The sequence below is a fragment of the Solenopsis invicta genome, chromosome 10 (genome assembly GCF_016802725.1).
Source record: "Solenopsis invicta isolate M01_SB chromosome 10, UNIL_Sinv_3.0, whole genome shotgun sequence".
In the NCBI taxonomy this organism is placed as follows: Eukaryota; Metazoa; Arthropoda; class Insecta; order Hymenoptera; family Formicidae; genus Solenopsis; species Solenopsis invicta.
Genome location: NC_052673.1, coordinates 9,525,331 through 9,553,306, shown reverse-complemented (window position 1 = coordinate 9,553,306; position 27,976 = coordinate 9,525,331). Strand labels below are relative to the sequence as shown.

The window sequence follows — 27,976 nt, the reverse complement described above, 5'->3', positions numbered from 1 at the left end:
ATCAGCCAATCACAGTCAAGAACTTAAGGCATAGTATAAGTGACATGCAAATGCAAACTGTTGATCTCCTGTACCACAATCATCGTATTAGGTAATATATTGATTTTTAAATCTCCTGAGCTTACAATTTCTAACAATAAACATTTCATAAACATTTTTTTTGTAGAATAATGCATATGTGTTTTAATATCATTTTACACTATTATTAAATATTTAAAAATATCTAACATTCATTTACAATTATTAATAATAGAAAATAATGTAGATAGAAAAAATTACCTTATATACACGATAAATACATTTTACAAGTGTTTAAAAACGTATTGCGATAAAAATAAATAATCAGAGAAAGGGACAATATGATTAATATTTTATTACAAGTGATAGCGATTATGATAAATTGTCTGTTTAAGTTACTTGATTATAGTTATCCTAGCGTAATGACACTAATTAACAAGATTTAAATATTTATCAGATCTTCTCCCAACACATTCAAATGCCACGCAATAATTCGATGTAATACGGTGATTATAGCATGGCAAGTGGAGCTAATTGCACGACTCGTATAGCTACCTGCTTTTTTGCCTGCACCGCTCGCAGTGTCATTGACTCGATGACACCATTCATCGGGATCATTAACGTTGCGTCATAATTGGTCGATTCAGGCGATAACGATCGGTGTGTGTGCTTTCAGCATCAAACAACGTGCCTACAAGCGTAAATGCTTTGACGCTTTGCGAACGCGCGAGCTTTCGACTCGACTCGACTAGCGGATCAACGTCAGTTTATAATAATTCAACAAGAATTATTATTTTGAACAGCAAATACGTAATTTAACGCCTAAAATCATACTTTTTATGCCCTTACATCCAATAATCCCACAATAAAACACCGCGATCACCGTCTGCCTCGACAGAGACAATCAAATCTACCCCGAACTCGGGTTATGCAATATTGAAAGATATGTGGAGATCCGTCACGCGATTGCTCCAATTTTTGCGAAACGCCCGAGGAGGCTGCTATTTATTAACGCGCGGAAATAAACGCGCAATTCATTCATGCTAATGGCATCTGGTACATTCATAACTTATCGGCAAAATCGGCTGCACCGCCACATCACGCGCAACGGTTTAATATTAGGCGCTGATCTGCACGTCCGTGCATTCTGTTACGTAATTGGTGAGAAGAGCGCGCGAAATTTTTGCGCGAATTATTACGGCCGGCTTAATGGCAGCAACGCACAAATTTCGTAACTATATGCCACTACGATTATTCCTATCTGGATACCTATACTGCGCGTTAAAATGGCTTTTTAAATACTATAAGATGGAAATGCACGCCTTGATATCGCTCGAATTCGCGTAAAACCAATGTAGCATAATGGCGCCATAAATCAGCGGCGAGAAACCTTTAATCGAGTTTTTCTTAAAATTTTATTTGCCATTAGCGCAAAGTTCTCAATCTTCCTCCTCGCAGCTGCACCTATATATTTGCGGTATTCGCAGTTAAAGAGTTCATGCATTAGGCGGTGTTGCAATACGAGCGTTGTTATAAAGGCTACGTTGCGAACAATCTAACAGCACGATAACTCCTGCGGTGTGAAAAATTTCATTAATGTACAATATAAATTGCTGAAGCAACGTACAATAAACAATTCCGGTTAATTAACGTCGCTTATCTGACTTGAATTAAGTACAAGATTTTTAGTTTAATGGCGACGCTTATATTTGCTTTATTGAACGTTTACGTGTGTGCTAACGTGAAATGACAAACGCTCGTGCGAGAGCGCGCTCACGTTAACGACTGAGATATGATTATAGAATGTGTAAATAAATATTTAATAAATACTAATGAAGAGCGTGCAATTGAGATCTCGACTGTATCTATGTGTTCTTTTATCGAGCCGCAACTCGCACGATGACGATACATCTTCATTCCGAACATTGATCGTGGCAGAATAAGGTCTCGGTGGCGTAAAGTCTCTACCGCGCGAAAACGTGTCATATATAAACATCGTGGGAATTTCCAATGGCATTCTTCGACGTTGCATATCGCGCTGCGCAACTTAATATTAGGTTGATGCAAAAATAATTGCGATTTTTGTTGTTTAAACTCTGATACTTATCATGGAATAAACTTTCATGTAACTACCACGTTTATGTAATATATCATTTTAAAGCACAAAATTCACTCTCTTTATTTATGCTAATAGCTGTTTTCACTTTATTGACATTTATGCCAGTCTGTCAAATTAAAGATGAAAAAGAAACGTCGACGATTTTTCTCATCCTCAAGGATATTGTCTCCGTAACGAAATTTTTGGTAACAAAGTTGTACGTTAGTTATTGACGATCTCTTCATTAAATGGTTGATATTGCGAGTTTCTGTTGCTTTACGTCCCATTTTAAATTCATACACTAAAATTGCTTAAATTTCCTTTTTCCTAGTTTTTTTTTAATTTAGCAACCTAAAAAATAAACAAGAATAAATTGTGAAAACAAATCATCAGTAGAAATCAGTGGAGCAAATTTTGCGCTCTAAAATAGTATAACACGTGAACATTGTTGAATAAAAATTTATTTCAGAACAAGCATTAAAATTTAAAACAACGAAAACCACAATTATTTTTATACCAGACTAATATTACATTTTATATTTATTTTTAATATTAAAAAATAATATTATATTATTTTTTACTTACATCTATAGTACAACACTTTGACATACCTCGAAAAAGTTCTTTATAATCATCATTAAAAAAATTTTTTTTTTCTTACGGCGGGAACCCAGAGCAGGGATCGTCTTTCAATAAAACCGGTGGTTATTCGCTGATGGCCCCGCGATTCAAGGGAATTATGCCTCGTAGTAATTTTACGTTATCGCTAATGCGACGGTACACTGTGGTTAACGTGTTATCGCTAATCCGTCCCCTTCTAGCTTTCTAAATACCGCCACCGGACCTGTTCTCCTATCATCATTCACGTAGACTGGCGTAGAGGATACGCGCGTGATTCTATCGATGAAACGAGAAACCCACCCGTCCTAATCTTAATCAGGCAATTTAAAAAACGGAAATTTGCCGATTGCATTCTTCTCCGACGTTTGAAGAATTTCGGATAACTATTATTTCCAATTGAGATAGGTATCTACTTATTTTTAAATAAAATGAAAATATTATGTAAGACATATATATATAACTGGACGTATTAATATAAAACTGCTGATATATATATAACTGGACGTATTAATATAAAACTGCTGAGCTACTGCTACAAACTTTTATCATTTTTTATTAGAAAATAATCTACAATCATCTAAAGAATGTATGATAAAATAAGACATACTTTTGCATTTTTAAAACGGAAGTTGAAAAACCGTTTAATAATTAGTCGAAGGTTCCACGCAAAGACAAAATAAATAAATCTATTAATAGAGACCGTTTTAATAAACATAAAAAAACAATTTGAAATATTTAAACGCAATCGAATGCTATCGTATGCTAATAAGCGATTAAAGCGAAATAAATTAACTGTTATTAGAATAATGCCGATGTGAAACACACGCGCAATCGAATAAATTAATGCCCCACCCCCATCTCTACCCCGTCTCACCCCACACGCGTCTATTATTAATTCGCAACTCCCTCATAAAGATTCAGGTTCAGGAACTTACTGCGACTTGCCCGGTAAATTATGTAGTCGGGTGGCACCTAACCAGCGGCGCCCGATATTTAAAAGCGGCTATCGCGGACAGATTTACGCATAATTCCTGCGCGTAATTCCGCACTTTTAACGAGGTAACGGTCGGACCGTGCGTCACTCTTAATCCGCCGTGTCGGGTAAATGCCTTTTAATCGTGATCTCGCGTCGCGATCTAGTCGAAACGACGCTAATGCTCTCTAACAAGTATTTTTAAATGCTCTCGCGTAGGTATCGTGCGCAGCTACTTTCCGCGGTTGTCCTAAAATACTGCGCACCCCGATACTATCGCTAATTAATGAACGGCAATGAAACGCTCCGCCGCTGTATATCTACTGACGCTGGTATTATGTAGAGCGGAATTATTTTCCTTTCTAGGAAGAATATAATTTTTCATCTTATCGAAATGAAATCACTGATAAGAACTGCGGTAGCACACGGAACAAACTGTAATATATGTAAATCGGTAACAGCTCCTAAACGGAACTAATACGCTTTTTTTCTTAATTCGATGCTATAAGCGTTATAAGCTTTCACTTCTACGTTTACTTTATTTTACCCTACCGAGTATCGCTCCGGGTGACAAATAAATTGCGTCATTAGTCGTACAAGGAAATTGGCTAAATTTTTCGCGGGTGGCAGAATGCACGATTTCCGTTTCAAAACATAATATCAGCCCTTCCGAACCATAACTGATGCACTGGATCGCGAGCGATCAATAGATCACGATCAATAGATCGCGAGACCCGTGTTATCATGGAAAATTACTCGTGCAACTTGGCCTCAGATCCGGTCCGTATTTTACAATAACAGCATATTGTTACGATGCAGAGTTCGGAAACCTTCCGGCAAATGTGCAGCTTGTCATCACAATAGCGCTATAACTGCATTTCATTTTTATTTTAATTCTGATTAGCGGAAAAATTATCTCGTTAGTCGCATACCTTGCAATTTACCGCAAGGCATGGGGCAACTGAAAATAATTGCGATATTTATATCGGCATTCTAAATATCTGCCACGAGGTTGTGAGACAGTAAACTTTAAAGAGATTTCAAAAAACTAATATAAGTAAAAACATAAGAATATACTGTAAGATTTAATATCAATAAGATCTCAAATATTCTTAAAAGTATCAATTTATAAATATTTCTAATATAGTTCCTCGAGTATTAAAACATTACAGCTTTAAAAGCAGCTTAATAAAAAAATGGTCATATTATTTCCAACAAAAATTATTTAATTTACAATTTTATTTGTTATAAAAGTGAAATGTACATATATAAATCAATATATAAATCAATTTAAGTTTTGGTTTTAAAATCATGCATAAAGGAGAGCAATATGTATAAATTAATGTATTTGTAAGTACAATTATAATTGTTTAATCTTATTTTAAAAATCATAGATTTACGTTATATCACGATGATATATTTTTTATACGAATTAGAACACTTTTCAGATATACTCAGAAAGATTACATTTTTTCTCAGAATTTTTCATTTATATTAATTATAAAATATCTTGAGATTTCTAAGATTTATTGTTCCATAACATTTCTGACGAAATGTTATAAAATCTAAAAAAGTTAAAAATATTTTTAAAAAATCATGGGATTAGAAATCTCAAAATATTTCAGAATTCACATGTATGAAAAATTCTATGACAAAATGTAGAATTTTTGAGTATTTCTAAAAAATAATCTAATTCGTAAAAAATATAAAAAAAGTTTGCACCAGAATATATATCTACGCACTGAAAAAAAATGGTTTTGTTACATTAATAGAAATTCCGTTAAATTCAGCCAGTATGTCTGTTCCAAAACGGACGAATCAGAAATCTTGTAGAAATTAGCAGATTATAGTCAGTTAAAATCTAGCAAACGTTCTAATTATAATAATCAAAATCTTGTTATAATAACCAGAAATTTTGCTGTTATTAGAATAATGCCAATGTGAAACACACGCGCGATCGAATAAATTAATTCCCCACTCCCATCTTTACCCATTTCATCAGAAACACTCAATCATATAAGTTTTCTTAATATAATCAGATCATTTTCCTCAGTGTGAGTAACGTGATTTTATTTTTACTTATTTAAAAAATAATGTTGTCTTATTTAAATTATTACTTTTTCAGTATTTCGAATAAGGATCAAAGTTCTGGATTTTTTTCTTTAAAGAAATGTCCGCAGTTTTGCTTAGAAAATAAAGAAATCGTAGTGCTTTGCGTATGACCACCTACAATAGGATGTAAGGCTTTCTTAGATCTTGACCATTAGTCGCGTTCAGCTGGCATCTGACACACGCCAAAGATCTTTTTAGGTCAAGTCCTGCGTTTGAAACTTCCACCGCCATTGGTACCAATAAGTCCAAAAGGTTCATCACTTATCAAAGAGTATCAAAACATTTAGAACATCTATGTGTACAAATGTTGATCATATCCTTTTCAGATGGCAGCATTTTTATAGCGAATAATACAAATATAGGTGAAATCATCATAGAAAGTTACATCACCTTGAATTACAGATTCGATATTTTCTTTGTTTATTAAATTATGATTGTTCTCTTTTGGTGATTCCATAAAGTATAGAATAAAATTAAATTCAAATTAAAACAAAGTAAATAAAGTAAAAGATAAAAGAAGCAAGGTAAAAGAAGAGGTGGTAAAATGTACATGGATGCATACGTTTCACATGTAAATATATTTAAATGTTATCTTTCTATATTTAAAGTCGTATTTTCAATCAGTAAACAATGTTCTTCAAATATTTTAAAAATATTTTTAAAACATTTAAAAACGTTAAAATAATAAATAAGTTTTCCTTTTTCAGTTAGAAAAAATGTTTAACATTAAACTCGCATGCGTGCGCGTGGAATGTAAATTGACACACACACACACACACACACACACACACACACACACACACACCCACACACACACATATCTCATTCTGTTATTGTTACTCATTAAATAAGAAGAAGAATAAAACGACTATTTTGTATATAAAGTGAAAACAATACTCATTTCTAAATTTTATTGTGGTAGGTAACAATAGAAATTATTATTAGACGTAATACTTTTATTTTTTAATTGGATTGTATTGTTATAAACAGAACACAAAATTTCATATAGAATAAAGTTAACAATATATATATGTACAATTTGCTTATAATAAAATTTCTTCTTTTATAAAATAAATAATACGAGTGTAAACTAAATAATATATCAGAGATTCGTTTAGCATTGTCAAATATTAAGAATAAAAAGAAGATCGATTTCTTCCGACACATTATTCTTTGATAACAAAAACTCTGTAGTAATATTTGAACGACGAACCGAGTCATTCTAATGACAAATAAGTTTATAAGTAATTTCAAAATTTCTATATATTGTAATAGTGTGTAATAATTCAGTATTATGTTTTCAGATAAAATTGCTCATTTTGATAGTAAACCAATTTGTCTCACAAACTTACATAAAAGTATGAACAACAGAAGAACGGTGCTCTAAAAATTATATACAAAACAAGCGCGCCAAGTATGCTGTTGCTAGAGATTTTGCCCATTTTTTATTTTATCTGTCACATAATTTACTGCTTATTGGAGCACTTAATTCCTTTCTGATTTGTGAATTTCTCATTATGTTAATAATTTATTGTATTTTATATCCTCTTTTTATTTTCATACTTTTGAAAAAAACGTATTTCAAACAGTTCCAGTTTATGTTTCGAATTATTTGTTTGTGATATTTCATGAAGTTTCAACTCTCAATAACTTTTTCATTTTATTTTAAGAGGCAAAACTCACCTTTTTCTCGAAATTCCTTCAATTACCCCCGTTGAATCACCTGGTGAAGAACATGAGTGGTGGTGAGCAAAGACGGGTTTCTTTTGCCAGCGCGTTGATCCACAATCCTGAACTTCTAACTTTGAATGAACCTACTGTGAGTTTACATTCATATTTAAGGGTGAAGTGAGTTTTCTTTTCAAACGCGATAAAGAGTGATTGAAAAATATATGGATATACTTTTTTTTCACAGCATTTGGACTTACCTGAAGAAACTTACGCAGGAGAAAGGTGTCACTGTGCTAATAACCACACATTATATCGAAGAAGCTGCAAATGCTAATAAAGTGAGTATCGGTTTAATTAATTTATTTAAATTAATCCTGAAAATATCCGTATAAAGAGACTGCAAGAAAACATCTTGGACGTTAAAAAATAACTTTTTATCCTAGTAACGAAAATTCGATCGTGTAAATTAAAATTGTGTAACTTCAATAATCCGCAGATCGGTTTGATGAGACGTGGTAAATTGCTGGCGGAATCGGCACCGCCTGATTTGTTGACGCAATTTCAATGCTCGTCTTTAGAAAAGGCTTTCGTGAAATTGTGCGAAGAACAGAACAAAGCGATTACTTTGAATGAAAGGTATCGAAGATTATCGGAGGACACCAGTAACAACGTGTTGTATCAAGATAGATACAGGCCAACAGAAGTATGAAAATAATATATGATGTAATCATTTTTTTCTTAATTATGTAAATTTGTATTATTTTATAACAGAAATTAATGAAATTGGTAAGGGAATCTCGGAGTGCAAAACAAATTCGAAACGTCACGTTTTGCGATTCAAGAGGTTCAAAGCACTACCATCAAAGAACGGCATTCAATTTTTGCGTGATTACCCGTAAGTATTAATACTTACAGGTAATCACGCAAAAATTGAATGCCGTTCTTTGATAGTAGTGCTTTGAACCTCTTGAATCGCGAAAGTTAACGTTTCGAATTCGTTTTGCACTCCGAGATTCCCTTAACAATTTCATTAATTTTTGTTATAAAATAATACAAATTTACATAATTTAGAAAAAAATGATTACAGCATATATTATTTTCATACTTCTGTTGGCCTGTATCTATCTTGATACAACACGTTGTTACTGGTGTCCTCCGATAATCTCCGATACCTTTCTTTCAAATTAATCTCCTTGTTCTGTGCTTCGCACAATTACACGAAAGCCTTTCCTAAGACGAGCATTGAAATTGCGTCAACAAATCAGGCGGTGCCGATTCCGCCAGTAATTTACCACGTCTCAAACCGATCTGCGGATTATTGAAGTTACACAATTTTAATTTACACGATCGAATTTTCGTCACTAGGATAAAAAGTTATTTTTTAACGTCCAAGATGTTTTTTTGCAGTTTCTTTATACGGATATTTTCAGGATTAATTTAAATAAATTAATTAAACCGATACTCACTTTATTATCATTTGCAGCTTCATTGATATAATGTGTGGTTATTAGCACAGTGACACCTTTATCCTCCGTAAGCCTCTTCAGGTAAGTCTAAATTCTGTGAAAAAAAGTATATTCATTTATTTTTCAATCACTCTTTCTGTTTATCGCGTTTGAAAAGAAAACTCACTTTACCCTTAAAGTTGAATCTAATCCCACAGTGGGTTCATCCAAAATTAGAAGTTCAGGATTGTGGATCAACGCGCTGGCAAAAGAGACTCGTCTTTGCTCACCACCACTCATGTTCTTCACCAGGTAATTCAACGGGGGTAATTGAAGGAATTTCGAGAAAAAGGTGAGTTTTACCTCTTAAAATAAAATGGACAAATTATTGAGAGTTGAAACTTCATGAAATATCACAAACAAATAATTCGAAACATAAACTGGAACCGTTTGAAATACTAAATATTCAAAGAACAGCAGAGATCACTCGCCGAGTGACAAACGTTACCTTGTAAATTGATGAAACAAACATTTAAAAACTCAGTATCTAAAAACCAGACTTAAATGCTATAATATTAAAGATGATTTAGTTACTCATCCAAATCTATGCACAATTCAATCACTCGACCAAGCTTTTTCTACTCTCGCTCATATCCAATTTGACGATCAATTACTCAGCTCGTTTGCTCGATCTTTGTTGCTCTTGCACTTTATCTCTTTTTCGCTTATACTTTCTAATAGTACTATCGCTTTTTAAAACGCATGTCTCGCTCTAATCTGCGCACTTTGCACTCGCATATCCCCCCCTCTCTCTCTCCCTTTCTCCAATCCACCCTCTCCTTCTTCCTCTCCTTCTCCCTTTTCCACCCTTTTCCTCTCCCAATCCCCCCCCCCCCCCTCTCTCTCTCTCTCTCTCTCTCTCTCTCTCTCTCTCTCTCTCTCTCTCTCGATGCCCTCGAGATGTGCGGTCCGTCCGGCGACCAACGGGAGTTCGAGGGGATCGAGGCAAGGCTGGAGACTCTTGAGCGGGCCAGGCTGAGTTCGGAACTAATCATCTTTGGTGCCAGGGAGCCACCTTCTGAAGCCCTCCGCGAGACTGTTTCGAGCATTGCTGCCGCCATTGGTGTGGAGGTCGCCCCTGGCGATATAACTTCGTGCTTTCGCATCCCTGCCAAGGGTGGACGACCTCGCCCTATCATCGTCAAGCTGATCACCTGCGACGCTCGGAACCAGTGGATCGCCGGGAAGAGAGCTAAGGGGATGCTGGATGGATCCGACGTTCCCGGTCTTCCGCCTGGTATCATCGACATCAACGAGCGACTTTCTCCTCGCGCCCGTGAGGTCCTTGGCGAGGCGCGGCGCGCTGTCAGGGAGGGACGCCTATATCGCTCGTGGGTGAGAAATGGGCTCATCCTTGTCCGGCGTCACTCTAGCACCCCCCCTATCCGCATCCGCGACCGCGTGCACTTGCAATCGCTGATCTCGGGGGCGCCGGTGCCCTCTTCGGGCGGGGCTGATGTCGGGCCGTCGTCGGACAGTACACGCTCCTCCTCTGCGCCTGCGAGCGCCGCCGGTCTTTCGCGGCCTCCCCTGGCTTCACGACCGACCCCCACGCTGCCGGCTCCACTCGGTCCCCTCCCACGGGGTGCCCCTCCTAATATTAACTCCCACGCGGCTGCCTCGGCTAGGGTCCTGCGGTCCAGAAAGGACTGACGGTCTGCCCAGGTCGCCCGCCTGCCTCCGGAGCACCTGCGTCTCTGCCACGTGAACTGCCAGTCGCTCCTCCCCCATTTCTCTGAATTCGCGGATTTTTTCCACCGGGAGACTTTCGATATTGTTGCTATGTCGGAGACTTGGCTTAAGCCTCATGTTCCTGACAACTTCGTCTCCCTTCCCGGCTATCGCGTCATTCGACGCGACCGCGAGGGGAGGGGGGGAGGGGGGATTGGCGTTTACGTGCGCGGCGACATCGGCGCTTCTATCCTCGCAGCGTCCCCTGGTCCCTACAACTGCCAGCCTGAATATATGCTGCTTCGCGTCTCCCCAAAGGCTTCCCGTCCTTTCCTTCTAGCCGTCATCTATCGACCTCCCAAAGTCGGTCATCTTTCCATCTTCCAAGCCGACTTTGAAAAATTCCTTCCCTCTTTCCGCAACGCAGTCATCATTGGAGACTTTAACATCGACACCAACCGCTCCACTCACGACACGGAATTTCTCCTTGATTTCTGCTCCACCAATCATCTTTTTTCGTTCCCTTCGGCAACACTCACCATACCACCACCTCCCATACTAGAATCGACCACTGCCTCGTGAGCAGCCTCTCTCTCGTAACGTCTCACCATCAACTTCCAGTTCCGTTCCTGTCCAATCACGACCTCATCGAGGTGTCACTCAACTTTCTCATCCATCGCCTCCCTCCTCGCCTTGTCACCATCCGCGATCACTCCAGGGCCGACCTACAGACTCTCCACAGTCTCCTGCTATCTTCCAACTGGCATCGCATCCGCAATTTCTCCCATGTCGACGACATGGTTCTCGCTTTCTGTCAACTCCTTACTTCTGCTCGTGACGAACTCTTCCCGCTAAAATCGTTCATTGCGAGGAGACCTCCCGCCCCTTGGATAAACGACACCATCCGCGATCTCCTGCGAAGGCGGGACGTAGCTAGGAGAGCCTTCCTCCGCCTCCCCTCTCCCTCGAGGAGGGAAACTTTTCGAGTGCTCCGCAACCAAGCCAAGGCCTCTATTAAGTCCGCCAAAAATACCTACTTGACCAAAAGGCTTGGCTCGACCTCCAGCGCAGCACGATTATGGTCCGACTTGCGCTCTCTGGGCCTCGCTAGCGCTGGGACCCAGTGTCCGCATCTAAATGTCTCCCTAGAAATCCTGAACTCCTTCTTCTCCTTAGCTCACCTCGCCTCACCCGACCCCCCTATCCCGCCGCCAGGCTTTCTTCAAATCTCTCCCTCTAGCCCACCTTACTCTCTCTCTCCCCTTCCTTGCTTCTCTGTCTCTTCCTCGCCTCTGGCTGACCCTTCCACCTTTTACTTCCTTCATATTACACCCGACGCTCTGTTGCGTGCTCTGCGCCACAGCACCTCCAACTCTTCCGGACCCGACGACATCAATCGTCGCCTCATCTTAATGTGTCTTCCGTGCATCTTTACCTTCATCCTTGATATCTTTAACCGATCCTTCACCACTTCCTCCTTTCCCTCCTCCTGGAAACTCTCTCACATTATTCCACTTCCCAAATCCAAGCATCCCTCCGAACCTTCCCATTTCCGCCCTATATCCTTGCTTTGCTTCCTGTCCAAAGTGCTCGAACGCGTTGCCTTCGAGCAACTTTCCTCCCACCTATTGACCTACAACCTTCTTGATCCTCTCCAAACCGGCTTCCGTAGGGGGCATAGCACACAAACGGCTCTACTGAAGCTGCTCGACGATGTGAGACTGGCCGTCGACAAAAGGAAGGTCACTTTGCTCGTTCTGTTCGACTTTACAAAGGCCTTCGACACGGTCTCTCACGAGCTCCTTCTTCGTAAGCTGTGCTCTTTCCGCCTGTCTCCCTCCGCCTGCCAATGGGTGCGGTCCTATCTTACGGGGCGTCACCAGCGCGTGCGTGGCCCGGACGGCTCCTTTTCGTCTTGGATGCCTGTTCTCGCCGGGGTCCCCCAGGGCTCGGTTCTCGGCCCCCTGCTCTTTTCACTCTTCATTAACGATCTCAGATCCGTCCTAAAACATTGCAACCACATCCTGTACGCGGACGACCTTCAAATTTACATTCACTTTCCACCTGCTGAAATTGACACCGCTCTCGCTAAGGTCAGAGCGGACATTGCCGCAATCGAGTCCTGGGCCCTGACCAACTTTCTCACTCTTAACGCTCGCAAAACCAAATCCATGCTCCTGGGGTCCTCCAAATTCATCAATAGCATCCCCTCCTCTCGTATCCAACTTCACCTCAACGGTGCACCAATTGAAACAACCGACAAGGTCACTAATCTCGGCATCTGTCTATCCAGCTCTCTCAGCTGGTCGGAACAAGTTCGCGGCACCTCGAGCCGCGTCAACGGCATCCTTTGGCGGCTAAAAGCTTTCTCCGGCTGCCTCTCCTTGCGCCTCCGTACTCAGCTCGTCACGGCTCTCATCTTCCCCGTCTTTGACTACTGCGCGGCCCTCTTTACAGATTTAACAGGGCAACAAAAATTAAAGCTAAGACGCCTAATGAATTCATGCGTTCGGTTCATTTTCAATCTTCGCAAGGATGAGCACATTTCGGGGTACTACGAGAGGCTGGGGTGGCTCAGCTCTGACGACAGGAGGGAGTATCTCACATGTTGCCTCCTATTTTCAATCATCCTTAATTCGTCTCCCTCCTATCTCTCAGAAAATTTCCGTCCTCTTCACCGCCCTCTCTCACACTTGCGCTCCTCCCCCTCCTCATCCCTCGATCTCGCCATCCCCTTCAGTGACACTGGCCTTCTCATTCGCGTGTCGATTCTTACGCGACACAATACACGATCAATTTGAAATTTCTCAATGTACACACGAGAACAACTACTAAGGGTCTGTTTCACACAAATTAACTTAACTGACTGGTTAAGTATCAACCGTGATTGGTTATTTATAGTCAATTCTACTTAACGACAAATGCAATTGGTCAATTTCGATAGAACAATCAGCCGATTAAATTAACCGAAGGTTGTTAAACTGGATCTAATGGTCTTTTCCTAATCATCTAAACTGTACTGTACCGATCTCCTTATCATCGAGTCCACTGATTCTGTCGAAGTAATAGCGGGTATTGCTCACGGAGAACTCTTTAACCAAGGCGACATCTTGTGGCATGTAACCCACTCGAGGCCCGGGGATGCCGGAGTCCTTTTTGCCCGGAGTTCCTCCCAAAACCCATAACTGCGCTGTCGAAATATCGAATTCCGACGATGCAGGACAACATAGTGGTTTTTCCGCATCCGCTGGCCCCCAATAGTCCGTATCTGGATAAAAGAAAGATTTTGCTTACATTCCTCATCTTACTTTAAATTGAATATTTCCATGGACAATTTGTTAAAATTCGACTACGGACCCTAATAATGGAAATAATTGGGGTAGTCGTAATGTCCACAATAGCTATAATACCCTCTCCTTTATATACATATATCTAATTAATAAATTATTATATAATAATAAATTATTGAATAATGAATTATCATACGATAATGAATTATTATATGTATACATATATGTAAATTTCTTACATGGTGCCCCTAGAAATCGTCATATTCAAACCGTTGATCGAGCACTTGCTTTTTCCTATAATGCTTTATGGCTTTCCTTACGACCACTGCCTCTTCCTGCGTCATTTTGCGAAATGGTGATGAGTGTTCGATCAGTGACTGAACTGCAAATAGAACAAAAACTTATGAGATAAGGATTTACTAACATTCTATTTATTTTTAATGTTAATTTTTAACCAGAGGAATTCGATAGCTCATGTGCAGTATCATAACCTCGTCGAAAGATTCCACGAAATTTCATCAAGGTTATTGGACGCCCAAGCGCATATTATTACATGTAACACTTTGTAACCATCGGAAATCCGGCTGCTCCTCGCTTAATATATATATGGCTTGCTTAATGTAGAACGTGGTTCTTCGCGGTAAAGGTCCGTAGTCTATTCCGTGACTCAACAGTTTCGTAATCGTTACAATATCGTTGTGCAACTCTTTTACTATACATTACTATATTTTACTATATTTTACTTAATGTGTATTACCGTCTGTAAAGATAATTTGATTAAAAATCGGAGATCAAAATATTACGACTTTTCAGTATGAAGTAAAACGTCAGATTCAGTGCAAGTTTATTGCATAAAATCAGGAAATCGAGTATTACTTGCATACTTTGCTCGTTCAAATTATGCGCCGTCACATTTTGCATGCAACCGACACCGTTTTTCGGAATTAGTGCAAAATTTTTGTACAAAAGTGCAAAAACTTGGCAATAGATTTAATCACGATCTTTGCGCGCATTGATATCCCCAATGAAACATGAAGTCCATTGAGTGCGCACCAGTTCTGTTAATGAAAAACACATATTGTTACTCTGCCATACTCTACATTACGTAGTTGCAGAAAACAAATGCGTTGCACGAGATGTACAGAGATTAGAATAAATTAATAAATTATTAAGCGTACAGACAATTAAGGAAATTAACGTATGTAGATGACGCAATAGGGAGTAAATAAAGACTGAATAGAAAATTAATACCGCTGGCAACATGTTTATTCAGTGGAACAAAAGGTTGTAACAAAGTGGGTAAATTAGTTTTATAAAAATGTGTTGTAAATTTAATAAGTGTACATTATTTAATGCTTTATTACAACATATTATAATATTATTCAACTTTCTAACTATAGAAAAAAACAAATATGTATATAAATTTTTTGGAATAAATATACTTTTTTATAAATCATGTATTAATAAATAAGGCCCACTTGTATATTAATTGTTATAACCATTGTCATTTGTTTATTATGTATGTGGCTTGCAACAGAGAATAACGATTTTCAATAATATTAACTTTTCATAAGCTAAAATTGCATTAAAATAGCCAGAATTTCTTATAGTTCAAATATTAATTATAGACAAAATTAAAAATAATTGTGATGTTTTACTAGTATAATAAATCTTAAAGGATTTCGTATTTGTGATTAATAATCATTTTAACAGTGAATTGAAAAATAATATTTAATTCCTTTGTTATTTTTAAATTATTTTTAATTCAGGCCTTATTAAAAGCACAAGAATTTAATGAGGCCCAATGTCAGAGTTTAAAAACATTTCTTTTTTGTTTACTTAAAAATGTTTTATATAGAAAATAATTTTATTTTGGCGAGTAGTTAAAATAAACATTTTATTCTTATTTAGTTTATTTTAATATCTTTGTAAATAGAATTTATAAAAAATAAAATATATTAGGTGGGCCTTATTCGGCTTGGATACCTTATATATATATATACCTTTTTAAATAAAAGTTATGAATCTTTTAATGTATTTCTGAGAAAAATGTATTTATTTTAAAAGATTATGATTATTGTTAAAAAAATTCTAAGCAATTTCATAATAGCGTTTTGTATAAATGCAAGCTTTAAAAGTGTTAACCTTAAGTTGGAATTTTTCTCTACTCCAGATATTATTTATTATTAAGAACATTCTTTTAATAGAAGCGTTTGAGTCAAGCAAACATAAACAAAATTCTACAATTTTTTAAATATTTTTTTTCAACAACAACTAGTAAAATTAGTCGAATAAATTCACAGAAGTGCCAATAGCAGTTCAATGTGTCAGAATTAGTTTCACTTTTTCTCTTCTGACATAAACTTTGTTCAAACGCTTTCTTTAAATTCGTACATATGTATATTTATCGTCTTCAGTACGAAAAATATATATGATGCCTGATTTACAGCAGGTAACAGTAGGTCTCTTTGATAGCGCTAAATAACTAGCCAAAGGCGGTATTAGTTATTTAGCGCTATCAAAGAGACCTACTGTTACCTGTTGTAAATCAAAATTAAATTAAATTTATCAACTAATTTTATAAGAATTTATTTCTTAGTATCATCTTAGACATTGAACGCTAATTGAAAAAAATTCCGTTAAATAAAGGCCAGAATGTTAAAATATAGAAAAAAAAATTAAGTTTTAGGAAAATAAATAAATTTAAAGGACAGCTACTTGAAATAAAGAACTGTCCTCTAAAATAAAAAATGGTTATTGTAGTTACCGATGGGCCAATTTTGATCCTCCACAGCGTGAAGTAATTTTCAGCAGGATGAGACAGCACGGCGACTGGAATTATTCGTGCGAAGAAAGCGAAGCGCAAGCAAGAACGAGAAAGTCGAACGCTTGCGTACTATGCGAGCCGAATATACAATTCCGGAGATCGACACTAGGTGCAGAAAAATACGACACGAGCGTACGAGCGTCGCGCGAGCGATTGAACGCGATCCACCAAACGCTTTTACGCGAATTTTATGCTACGAACAGAACTCGTCGCAATGCGTAGATCACGGTTGCAATTCGATCGACGCTCGAAATCTCGATGGCTTCGTGTGATGCAGCGGAAAATGCAAACTTCGGCTATCTTATGTACTCCCGCCTCGGAATAACGTTTGACTTTGATGATGAGTTGTAATAAAAGAACTTCGATCTTGCTCAGCGGCTTCTACGAAGTAACGGAGTTTGGCGCAAACCGCGGAGGATTAGGCTTATATTCCCAAACCTTCTATCGAAGAGGGGGGAATCTGTTACGACAGATCGAACATTCGAGAATTGTCTGTGAGAGTTTAAAATACTCGTATGAACTACAAGTAGAATTCTGTATGTAGGCCGCGAGGTGGCAAAAGTTACGAGCTGTAGGCCTGTATAGAAACTGTAAACAAAACAGTAGCCGGCAATGGCTTTGACGAGTCTTTAATATGATGTAATACAGTTGAAAATAAGGGACACGTATTTTTTTATAACAATACTTTCTTTTATGTGATTAAACTCTCTTTGAAGAAAATCGGTTTTTTTTTCTTTCGAAGCGTATGTCGTCGAAACTATAAGAGATAGAGAAAAATTCTAATTAACAGGTGAATAGCTTGGGAGTATTTTATAACAGTAACAAAGAAAAAATTAAAAAATATTTTTTTCCCACTTTTTTTCTATGCTCGGGCGGGTGCGCGTACCATACGTATAAAGAAGTCTTTAATTATATTTGGAAAATGACAATGTCAGAACTTTATCATACATCGTTAAATTCGTAATAAAACAAGCTTTATTTTGCTTATGAAAAGAAATGAAAATTTCAAAGAAATGAAAATTAAAAAAATATTTTTTTTATTACTGTAACAAAGTATTCTTCAAGTCATTTAACTTCCAATTAGAACATTTTTTTCTATCTTTTATAGTTTCAACGATATACGCTTCGAAAGAAAACAACCAATTTTTTTGAAAAAGGTTTTGTCCTTAAAAGTGCATTAGGCTACAGAAAAAATACGTATCCCTTATTTTGCTCTATACTACAACATATTAAAGGCTAATCAAAATCGGAGGAGGACACTTCTATTCTTTTCTTTGTTAGATTACGTGTGTTCAAGATTATCAAGAGAAATAATTTTAAATTTGTAATTTTCATTTTTTATTGAAAACCGAGAATTTATTATATGATATATGTATCATGAAAAAAATAAAATATATTCTATTTATCTTAGATATGATATATATATCATAAAAGAGATCAAATTTATTCTATTTAATCACAGTGACTGTCCATATTTTCTGCGACATTGAAGAAACTTTACAAAGTTGCTTCAACATTGCTAGAATATGCTGTACGAATAGATAAAAAGTGTAAGGGTATTATATTGATAAACATGAACATTGAATACACATCAAACAAATTAAAATGTTACTTGAAGTAATATTTTAAAGCTCTTCATTAGATAAATATAATGGTGTATTTTTAAATTTTATTCTAATTTTTATAAAATCGTGATACAAGCCTGTCAAATGTCGAAATAAATTTATAAATACGGTACACACTCACGTGTACATACCTATATTTACAAAAACATATATTTAAAACACCCAAAATATTTTTACAATAAGCCGACTCTGCGGGACGTGGTCCGGCTGCTTAAATATTCGCGAGCTGAGCGACAGTCTAAAAGAACGTACGGAATTTAGTTATAATGCAGTTTCAAGATTTTAAGAAAGTATTTTTAGAATTCTTGAGTCTCATTAACGAAACTGTTGGGTGACCGTGACCTACCTCTTATATATAAGTAGAACGTAGCAAAACAGGTTTTACTATACATACAACGAATAAGCGTGACCTGCCTTATATTTTGGTCAGAGATTTTGAAAATGCCGTTTTAATTTAATTTCAATCTTGAAAAAAACTAACACCTCGATTTTTGGCGATAAACTTAACACTTGGACATTTTGCAATTTTATTTTTTTGTAAAAAAAAACTCAAAGTATTTTTTTCCTCAGAGGATACTATCAAAAATTTAATTTCCCAACGATATCTACTATGACATTAATACTATTAGTAAACAATAAATAATATAGGGGCAAAATCGAGCTATTCTTTAATTTTTTGAATTACATTTATTTTAATCTTAAAAGAAACTAACTAGTTGAACTTATTTTAGATCATGCAAAACTGTTTCTGTCTTCTTTCAAAAGAATTTTCTTTGTCAAATATTACGGGGTTTTCCGTCTTAAAATTAATATAGTTGCAAGAAGACAAAATGATATCCCAAACATGTAAAGAAGCCAATCAAAACTTGCCACTCAATTATAGAAGAATCTTTGTAAATGAGTGCTCTCATAGATATAGAGGGCAATGTAATTGGCACAGCGTAGCTAAACCAGCGAAGAAATTTTGGTATTCCCTCCAACGGCCAACAAGCTCCTATAATTTTAAATAAATTATGTATATAAATTATGTACATGTAATAAAAACTTGATTAATGTGAAACAATCCTTTGCGAGATGTAATAAATATTAATTTTCACTAACAATTTTCAAAATTTTTTGTGTTGCTATTAAACTATTAATCAAATTAAATTATTAATCAATTGTTCATGTGTGAATTATTATAATTAACAAGCAATTATTAATACAGTACAGACGTTTCGATCTTCAGTTTTGGATCATCTTCAATGTAAAATTATTCCATTCCACTTGCAATCGTTGATAATCAATCTTGTGCAGCGCAAGTACAAAAATATCCGAATGCAGTACAATAATGTAGACAATGTGAGTTTTTTTGATACGTTACAGTCTGCGTTGTTGCATAAAAAGTTTTTTTTGATAATCATACTAAAACAATTATGTATATTTTTCTAAGAATAAAGAATAAACATTCCATCTTTTTTACTTTTAATGGCAATTTTTATAGGTAAACATTTGGTGTTCCTATGGCTTAATCCCCTTTATCACCCATCGTGGCAGTCTTAGTCTTACAAAATCTTGAGTCACATTGACTCAAATTTCTTACAACCGCAGCGGATTTCTACTTTAGATACGATTTTATGTTTATTTATTATATATTCACTGTCGGTTTCATTGTACTGCTCAGTTTTCTGTAACTTTTTGTTTCATCCACATCGCTGTTACTTTGTTCATTCGCTTTTACTTATTAAAAAACGGTTTTTATTTGTAAGTTAATTTAGTTCCGCAAAATTCTTTCCGAGTATTCTTTATTCTTAGAAAAATATTGTACATTTTTTTTTAGTTAGTACAATTGTTTTAGTATGACTATCAAAAAAACTTTTTATGCAACGACGCAAACTGTAGCGTATCAAAAAAAAACTCACATTGTCTATACTATTGTAATGCATCCAGATATTTTTGTACCTGCGCTGCACTTGATTTTAAACCATCATAAGTGAAATGGAGTAATTTTACACTAAAGATGATTCAAAACTGAGGATCGGAATGTCTGTATTGTATTAATAATTGTTTGTTAATTATATTAATTCACACATGAACATATGTATTAGCTCTCATGGCATTGATTCATTTTGATTTACTTCTTCAAAGCCTTTCCTAGTTTAATTTAAATTATTAATGCAATATATCGCTATGTGTAAAGTAAAAGAATTTAAATTCAAAAATAATAAATTTAATAATCGATACAATTCGTTACTATTTAGTAACACTAAATTGAAATGTAATAGCAATTTTCATAAAACAGATAAAATGATGACTTACCACAAATCATTTAATAGCACGAGATAGCTTCCAGACGAACAAAAAATTGCCGTTACGTAATTTGTGCATAAAACAGAGATAACAAAACCTACGGATGCATTAAAATGAATAATTAATATAACCTTCAAGTTTGTAAACAGCTGCTGCTGTGCGCTTTTCTTTACGCACCGTATAGAATATCTACCTCATACAGAATACTAATATTGTATCAAATCTAAGCAGTATAGAATCGCAAGATTGCGAAAGTTGCAGCAATATTGTAAAATATTCATGCAATATTGATGAGACATTGCAGCAATGTCTAATGTCCCTTGAATCAATGTTTTATAGACATTGTAATTCAATATATATGATATTGATTCAATATCTATTAAACGTATAAAAAAATTTCTTCGAAATATCCATGTAAGTATTAATATGATTACACAAAATATCTCAATGCAAAATGATATTTTTATAACATTTTAAAACACATTTTTTGCAATAAAAAAGTATTTCTCTTTCAAAGAATTTTTTTCGGAAATTTCTAAGCGATTAAGCTGATGGCAGAAAGCGAGATGTACGCGCTTACGTCTGACGATAGTCTGATAATATTTAGTTATAACCCATTAACATAATATTTTAATATTACTTACCTCGTCTCTTCGCGCACTTAATAAATGAGACATTCAACATAACACGTCTTACGTCCTTACGGCTTTTTTCTGTCGTACCCAACGTCACGTTACGTCACGTCACGTCAGTTGCGTCTTGTTCTCTGCCATCAGCCTTACCCATCTAAGTCGTGACCAGATCATATGTTGCTTGACTTCTGAGAATTGTTAGTGATAATATGTAAATACTTTATGTTAATGCATATATATCACTAATAACTCAGATAAATTTATGTTATCGAAAAGAAGAAACATATATAATTAAAGTATATTATTTATATAAACATATATAAAATTATTATTTATCACTAATTTTTACAAATGTTGAACATCATCTGGAATAACTTTTCTATTATTCGTTCAAATAAAAATACAACTAAAAAATATTATAATCAATATAATACAATAATTAACTTAAATATGAAAAACAAATTTTTTCAAAACATTAAAAACATGTTTGGTCATTGAAATGTAGATCAAGGTTTATTCATCCACGGACCTATTTCGTATATTAATAACATTTATTAATAACATTTGAACAGTGCTGTGCTCAAGAAAGAAACCTCGGACTTTAAAATCAAAAGAACATAATTTCTTCGTTGATAGATGTAAAATCAATATTAAATCAATGTTGAATTGCAATGTCTGTAAGACATAGATTTAACGAACATTTAGATGTTTTTGTGACGCTCTTTCAATATTGAATCTATATTTCGCAATGTTGCTGCAACATTCGCAATTTTGCAATTCAATGTTACTGAGATGTTGATTCATAACATTAACAATCAATGTAGAAAAATCAACATAAATTCAATATTAAAAAAACATTCGCACTTCAACATTTAACATATCTCAGCAATGTTGTTTGAACATTCTATGGAATTTTTCTACAATATCTCTGCAATATTGCATTTGCAATTTGCAACATTGCAATATTGCTGCAATGTTATTGTAATGTTCTGTGCTGAGGTACTCACCGCACATCAATCCGCAAAAGCCGTTGAGAAATACAAGGAGGATTACGACGAATATCGATCCCTTACAATCTAAAGTATGAGCATTAATAGAATAGTGTGAATAACTATGACGAAACTTTGGCTAAGAATGTGAGATAGTAGAATTTCTTCTGTCCTGACACCTAATACATGTTTACATTTGCATTATGACGATAAAAAATTAATAGATGAAAAGTAGTTGAAAAACTAATTTTAGATTAGAAACTAAATTACCTTGGACTATGCTCCGATCCCATATACCTTCCAATCGATCTGAGAATATCAAATTGGTAGATACTGCGATAGCCAGAAAGAAGGAAAGTCTGCAAAAGTAAATGCAATTTGAGAAGAGTAATTGGTTTTATTTATTATCTTGGCCTGATTTTTGCTTACGTTAATATAAATGACGGTATCGAGAAATCTTTAAAATTGGAATCATTTATACCATATACGGGATCTCCAAACTAAAAATAATTAAAATTTTAGATTCTTATTTTAATTCTACACAATAGATATATAAATTATAATATAAAATAATAATAATAAAATATACTATAATAGGCAGATTTGCCAATTTTGTCGAATATCCACAATCTCTCATAACGTCTTCGAAAAACTTTGTAAAACGGTCGTATAACTTTCTTTGTATAATAGGCCCAATTACACCATCTGTAACAAAAAACATTTAAAAATTAAAAATACAATTTAAATACAATTGATTTTTTTATACATGCACGCGCGCGTACACGCACACACACACACACACACACACACACACACACACACACACACACACGCACGCACGCACACACACATGCGCGCGCACCCACACACACACAAATACACAAAATTGTTATGGATAAATGTTCTACATATATTTATAAATAACGTACCACTCATATCGAGGGAAACTTGAATTTGACTACCATAAAGGACGGAATCGTTCGCGAAAAAAGCCTCTTCCAATCGCTTTTGCAGGCTTTCGGAAAAGTTTTGATTAAAATATATTACACCGTAAAGTTTTCCATTCTGCACATCACGTTTTGCTTTAGAAAAGTCAACATAATATTCCTGAAAGCAACCCAAGTAGAAATTGAATACATTGAATCAGTATTGAATACTGGCGAGATAGCAATTCTGTACCAAAAAATGAGATTCATATTTTAATACAGGTTTTGTACTAAACAAACATTACAAAATTAATGTTATTTTATTAGCCCATTATGTAAATTAGTACAAAATAGTAGTTCTGGTTCAGCAGTACTACTATTTTGTACTAATTTACATAATTTAATTTATATTAAAACCAAATTTTTCAGATTTATATAAAAATAAATTTGTGGAAAAAACATTAAGAAAACAAAAGTTTGTTTTAATTTTATACATGCTGATTACATTCATCTTTAAGTAACCTTTTTTGCAATGGAATCATCAAAATTATGCAGAAATCTGCAGCTGAGGTTAACAAAATGGCAAGTCTTTCCGTCATTCCAAACTTTGCTAAAATTGCTGTTGAATTCGCAGTTGCCAGCTTCTTTGTTGACAATCCCAATATTGATGCCTTTAGGGTCCTCATCAGTTGCCATAATGTATATGATGGTTTGAAATATAGGAAAGCAAATTGCGAAGATTAAGCCTCTGAAAGAATACATTATTTACAATAAGTTAAATAGAAGATAGACCAAGATGATCGTAGCAAGATCTTTGGGATAAAATAATATTTCAAATGTTCCTATTTATTTCAAACTGCGCGCCGTTACTTTTGGTTTCAAACACAACTCTTGAAAATAAAATATAATTAAATTAAAAATCAATTTAAATAATACTGCTAACTTGCATTTATAAAATCCCCCCACACCAAAGAAAGTGAACATTTCTTTGTGTGAAAAAATCACCTTTGCTTTGGAGTTTGAACCTGGATGCCCTATTATTCGGAAAGAGTGTTTTAGCCAGTTAGATCACCGAGGCACTTGGTAATATTCTTCACAATAAGTATTATCCAGAGAACGTCTTTAAGAGGGAAAGATCATGTAAAAATCGATTTTTTTTTATTGCTTTTATATATATATATATATATATATATATATATATATATATATATATATGTACTAAAACATTTCAAAAATTTCAAATCCTTATATTAGAGATCGATATATTAACGATACAACAGACAAATTCATACGTGCGCGTCCAATAGATAATCACGTGCGTTTCAAATTTTAAACGCGTTTTTCTCGAAACTATGTTCTTCGAAATGGCGTGCAATATAACTCAAAAAATATTCGATCAGTATAGATGAGACGGTGCATGTTTATTTTTCACTAAATTCTCCACCTAAAATGCCTATTAAACTTGCAAGAATAACTATCTAAACTATTTTTTTCAAATAATAAAAATAAAAATTTTATGCAAAAATTCAACATTTTTTTCAAAACCGCGTAGAATTTTTATTTTTGTACTTTTTACTATCAAATTTAGACACTTCAGGTGTGTAATTTTATTAAAAAGACAGATTCGTCCGATTTTTTATTTTAGAATGAGATAAAAAAATATTGCATTGCATGCCATTTCACCTTCTCGAAAACCAGAACTTGGAGAGCAAGCGTTATTACGCCGCCATATTTGAACTAATTTGGTTTAAAAAATGTTTTTCTGCATCTACAAATTATAAGAAATATGTAAAAAAAGTTATGAATAGTTCATTAAAAATCTTGTGCCGCAAAAAAATTTATGATATTCAGCTCTTTTCAAGAATTGAATTGAGATTGAGAAGTTCGAAGTATATAGAATGTAAGCAAAACAGCAGCCCGTAATCTTGGTATGCTTACAAGCGTAATTTGAAGATATGAAGATATGAACGCTCCGAACAAGTTTTTACTCACAAGAAAAGAGACGGAAGTATCTCCGTTCGATGTTGACAAGCCTTTAATATGATGTAGTACAAATCAAAATTTAAGGGACACATATTTCTTTATACTTGCCAACACTCACTTTTAGGGGGTGAAACATCCCTTTGAAGAAAATTGATTTTTTCATTCGAAGCGTATATTGTCGAAACTATAGGAGATAGAAAAAAATATTTTATTCACATTTTCCTTCTTGCACGGACGGGTGCGCCTACCATGCGTACAGAGAGATCTTTACTATAATTATTTTTGGAAAATGGCAATGTCAGAACATAACTTAATCATACGTCGTTAAATTTCTAATAAAACTTGGGAAAAACTTTCCAATGTTGCTTCAACATTGTTAGAATGTTTTGTACAAATAAATAAAAATTAAATATGCATCAAACAAATTATAATGTTACTAGAAGTAATATTTTATAACACTTTATTGGTAAATATAACGGTGTATTTTTAAATTTTGTTTCAATTTTTATAAAATTGTGATACAAGCCTGATAGGCTTGTAAATGTTGAAATAAATTTATGAAGACGATACACACTCACGTGCACATACGTATTTACAGAAATTTATATTAAGCGGCATAAAACACCCAAAATATTTTTACATTTATTCTGCGGGACGCGGATTCGGATGTTTAGTTATATTCGCGAGCTGAGCGACAGTCTAAAAGAGGCACAGAAGAACGTGAAAAAAAATTTTAATTATAATTCAGTTACAAGGTTTTATGGAAGTATTTTAAGAATTCTTGAGTCTCATTAACAAATTCGAAACCGTTCGGTGACCTACCTCTTATATGTAGTAAAACGTAGCAAAACAAGTTTTATGAGCAACAAATAAACGTGATTCATCTTATATTTTGGCCAGCAATTTTGAAAATGCCGTTTTAATTTAATTTTGATCTCGAAAAAGTCTAATACCTCGATTTTTTGGTGATAAAGTTAACACTTGGACTTTTTGCAATTTCACTTTTTGTAAAAAAAGAACTCAAGCTTTTTTTCCTTAAGGAGATACTATCAAGAATTTAATTTCGCAATATCTGCTATTATGACTTTGATACATTGAGACATCAATCTGTTTGAAAGAAGTAACGAACACAACTAAGCGACAAGTTGCCGAATTTGAAATGCGAACTCAATTCGCAAGAGTGATTGTTCAATTTTTCAGATTCAAAAATTCATAACTCAAAAACAAAGTCATATGTTGATAGAACCGTTGCGACACGTAAACTTTCTTTAAGAGTCAAGAATCACCAACGGAATTAGCATCGAAATGATTCACTGAACATTTCTGGGATTTTACTTGTAAGAGAAAAGTGTTTGGTATTTCTGACTATAAATGCATGGTAAAATAGTTACAGTTAGGAGCTTTATTTTTATAATTATTACTGCCAAAATATTAGTAATAATAGCATTATATTCCCTAACAGCACAAGATATCATCGTATGAATATTTTAAAATATTCATAACATCGTATAAATATTCGTATGTCATGTACCATTACGTTTATACTTTTACAGCTCAGTATAATATAACAATTTAGCAATATTGCAACAACATTGCAACATTTAACAACATTGCAGAAACATTGCGAAGTTGCTGCAATATGTTCCACGCTGTATAATAATAATAATAAGTTGAATATTAAATCGTGCAAATTCTATAAAAAATAAAAGAAAATACATGTCATTACTTTGTCGAAGACGATCTTAGTGCTTAATGATATTTTTATATCAATTGCTAAATGCTTTTCACAATGAAAAGAACGGAAGCGTCCCCCTCGGATTTTGATGAGCCTTTGTAGTATAGAACAAAATAAGACACGTATTTTTTTATACGTGCCCGTTTTCACTTTTAGGGGGTAAAACACCTCTTTGCAGAAAATCGGTTTTTTTTTTAAGCGTTTATCATCGAAACTGTTACAAAATAATGATAAGCTTGAAGAGCTTGAATGGCCGCGTCGAGCCGTTTAACCGACTGCAGCGTATCTTGCAACGCGAGTATTATTGCATAACAAATTTTCGGGTGCTCTCTCACCCGGATGTATGTTTAATTTTATTCGTGAATAAATTTTCATAACAAGTATTCAATTATTACGGCCAAGCGGCCTTTCGATGTAAAGGAAAGTTGTTGACCGTCCAATTATTCAAATGTCGATCTTTGTCGCCTACTGATCTACGTAGATTTAAAGTTAAAAAACAACGCATTTGTAAACATCAATATAACAACTGTTAATTATATCTTTGTTTAATTTTTAATTATATCTGCAATCTACACGTAAAAACAACGAAAAAAAAGATCTCCAGGTAACAACTTGTTCTAATCTTATAGAACTGTTCTTTTATTGTATATCAATGTTCTATATATATGCAAACGCCTAATATGATCGTCCTCGTATACAAAGGACTCATACATAGAAACCAACAGACGCTCAAGGATCTCCTTCAAGATGACGTCGAAATCGGCGTCATCTTGAAGGAAAAAACCTAAACAAAAAACCTATGACAAGCAAGTTATGAAATTTGCATTCGGCGAATATTGAAATTGACAGATCAAAAAATAAAGAGTACTATTAATTAATATATAAACAATATTTATAATAATCATTTACAAAAAATGTCCAGCACATACTTATTAAAAATATTGATACTTGCCGAAAATTCAAATTTAAAATTATAATAATTAAAGTAATACAATAATTAAACAAATTTTT

The 27,976-nt window shown here is 34.7% G+C and overlaps 2 protein-coding genes across 5 annotated transcripts; both read right to left on the bottom strand.

Moving 5' to 3' along the window:
* Positions 1-8,723: 8,723 nt before the first annotated feature.
* Positions 8,724-10,248, bottom strand: LOC120358769 (ABC transporter G family member 23-like). Its single transcript, XM_039454033.1, has 4 exons — positions 9,924-10,248; positions 9,131-9,303; positions 8,960-9,046; positions 8,724-8,801 (listed from the first exon to the last, which is right to left on the bottom strand). The coding sequence occupies exons 1-4, from the start codon at positions 10,246-10,248 to the stop codon at positions 8,724-8,726; spliced, it is 663 nt and encodes a 220-aa protein (XP_039309967.1).
* Positions 10,249-13,407: 3,159 nt separating this feature from the next.
* On the bottom strand, positions 13,408-24,416 carry LOC113006134. Of its 4 annotated transcripts, XM_039454457.1 has the most exons (11): positions 24,253-24,416; positions 23,770-23,995; positions 23,251-23,428; positions 22,911-23,026; positions 22,751-22,821; positions 22,592-22,680; positions 22,340-22,408; positions 20,710-20,797; positions 19,282-19,405; positions 14,199-14,341; positions 13,408-13,937 (listed from the first exon to the last, which is right to left on the bottom strand). In XM_039454457.1, the coding sequence occupies exons 2-9, from the start codon at positions 23,941-23,943 to the stop codon at positions 19,357-19,359; spliced, it is 834 nt and encodes a 277-aa protein (XP_039310391.1). In that variant the 5' UTR covers positions 23,944-23,995; positions 24,253-24,416; the 3' UTR covers positions 13,408-13,937; positions 14,199-14,341; positions 19,282-19,356. The 4 variants fall into 4 exon arrangements, with proteins under 4 accessions (XP_039310391.1, XP_039310390.1, XP_039310393.1 ...); XM_039454456.1 differs by having other exon boundaries at positions 23,770-24,416; XM_039454459.1 differs by lacking the exons at positions 13,408-13,937; positions 14,199-14,341 and having other exon boundaries at positions 17,606-19,405; positions 20,710-20,736; positions 23,770-24,416.
* Positions 24,417-27,976: the final 3,560 nt, after the last annotated feature.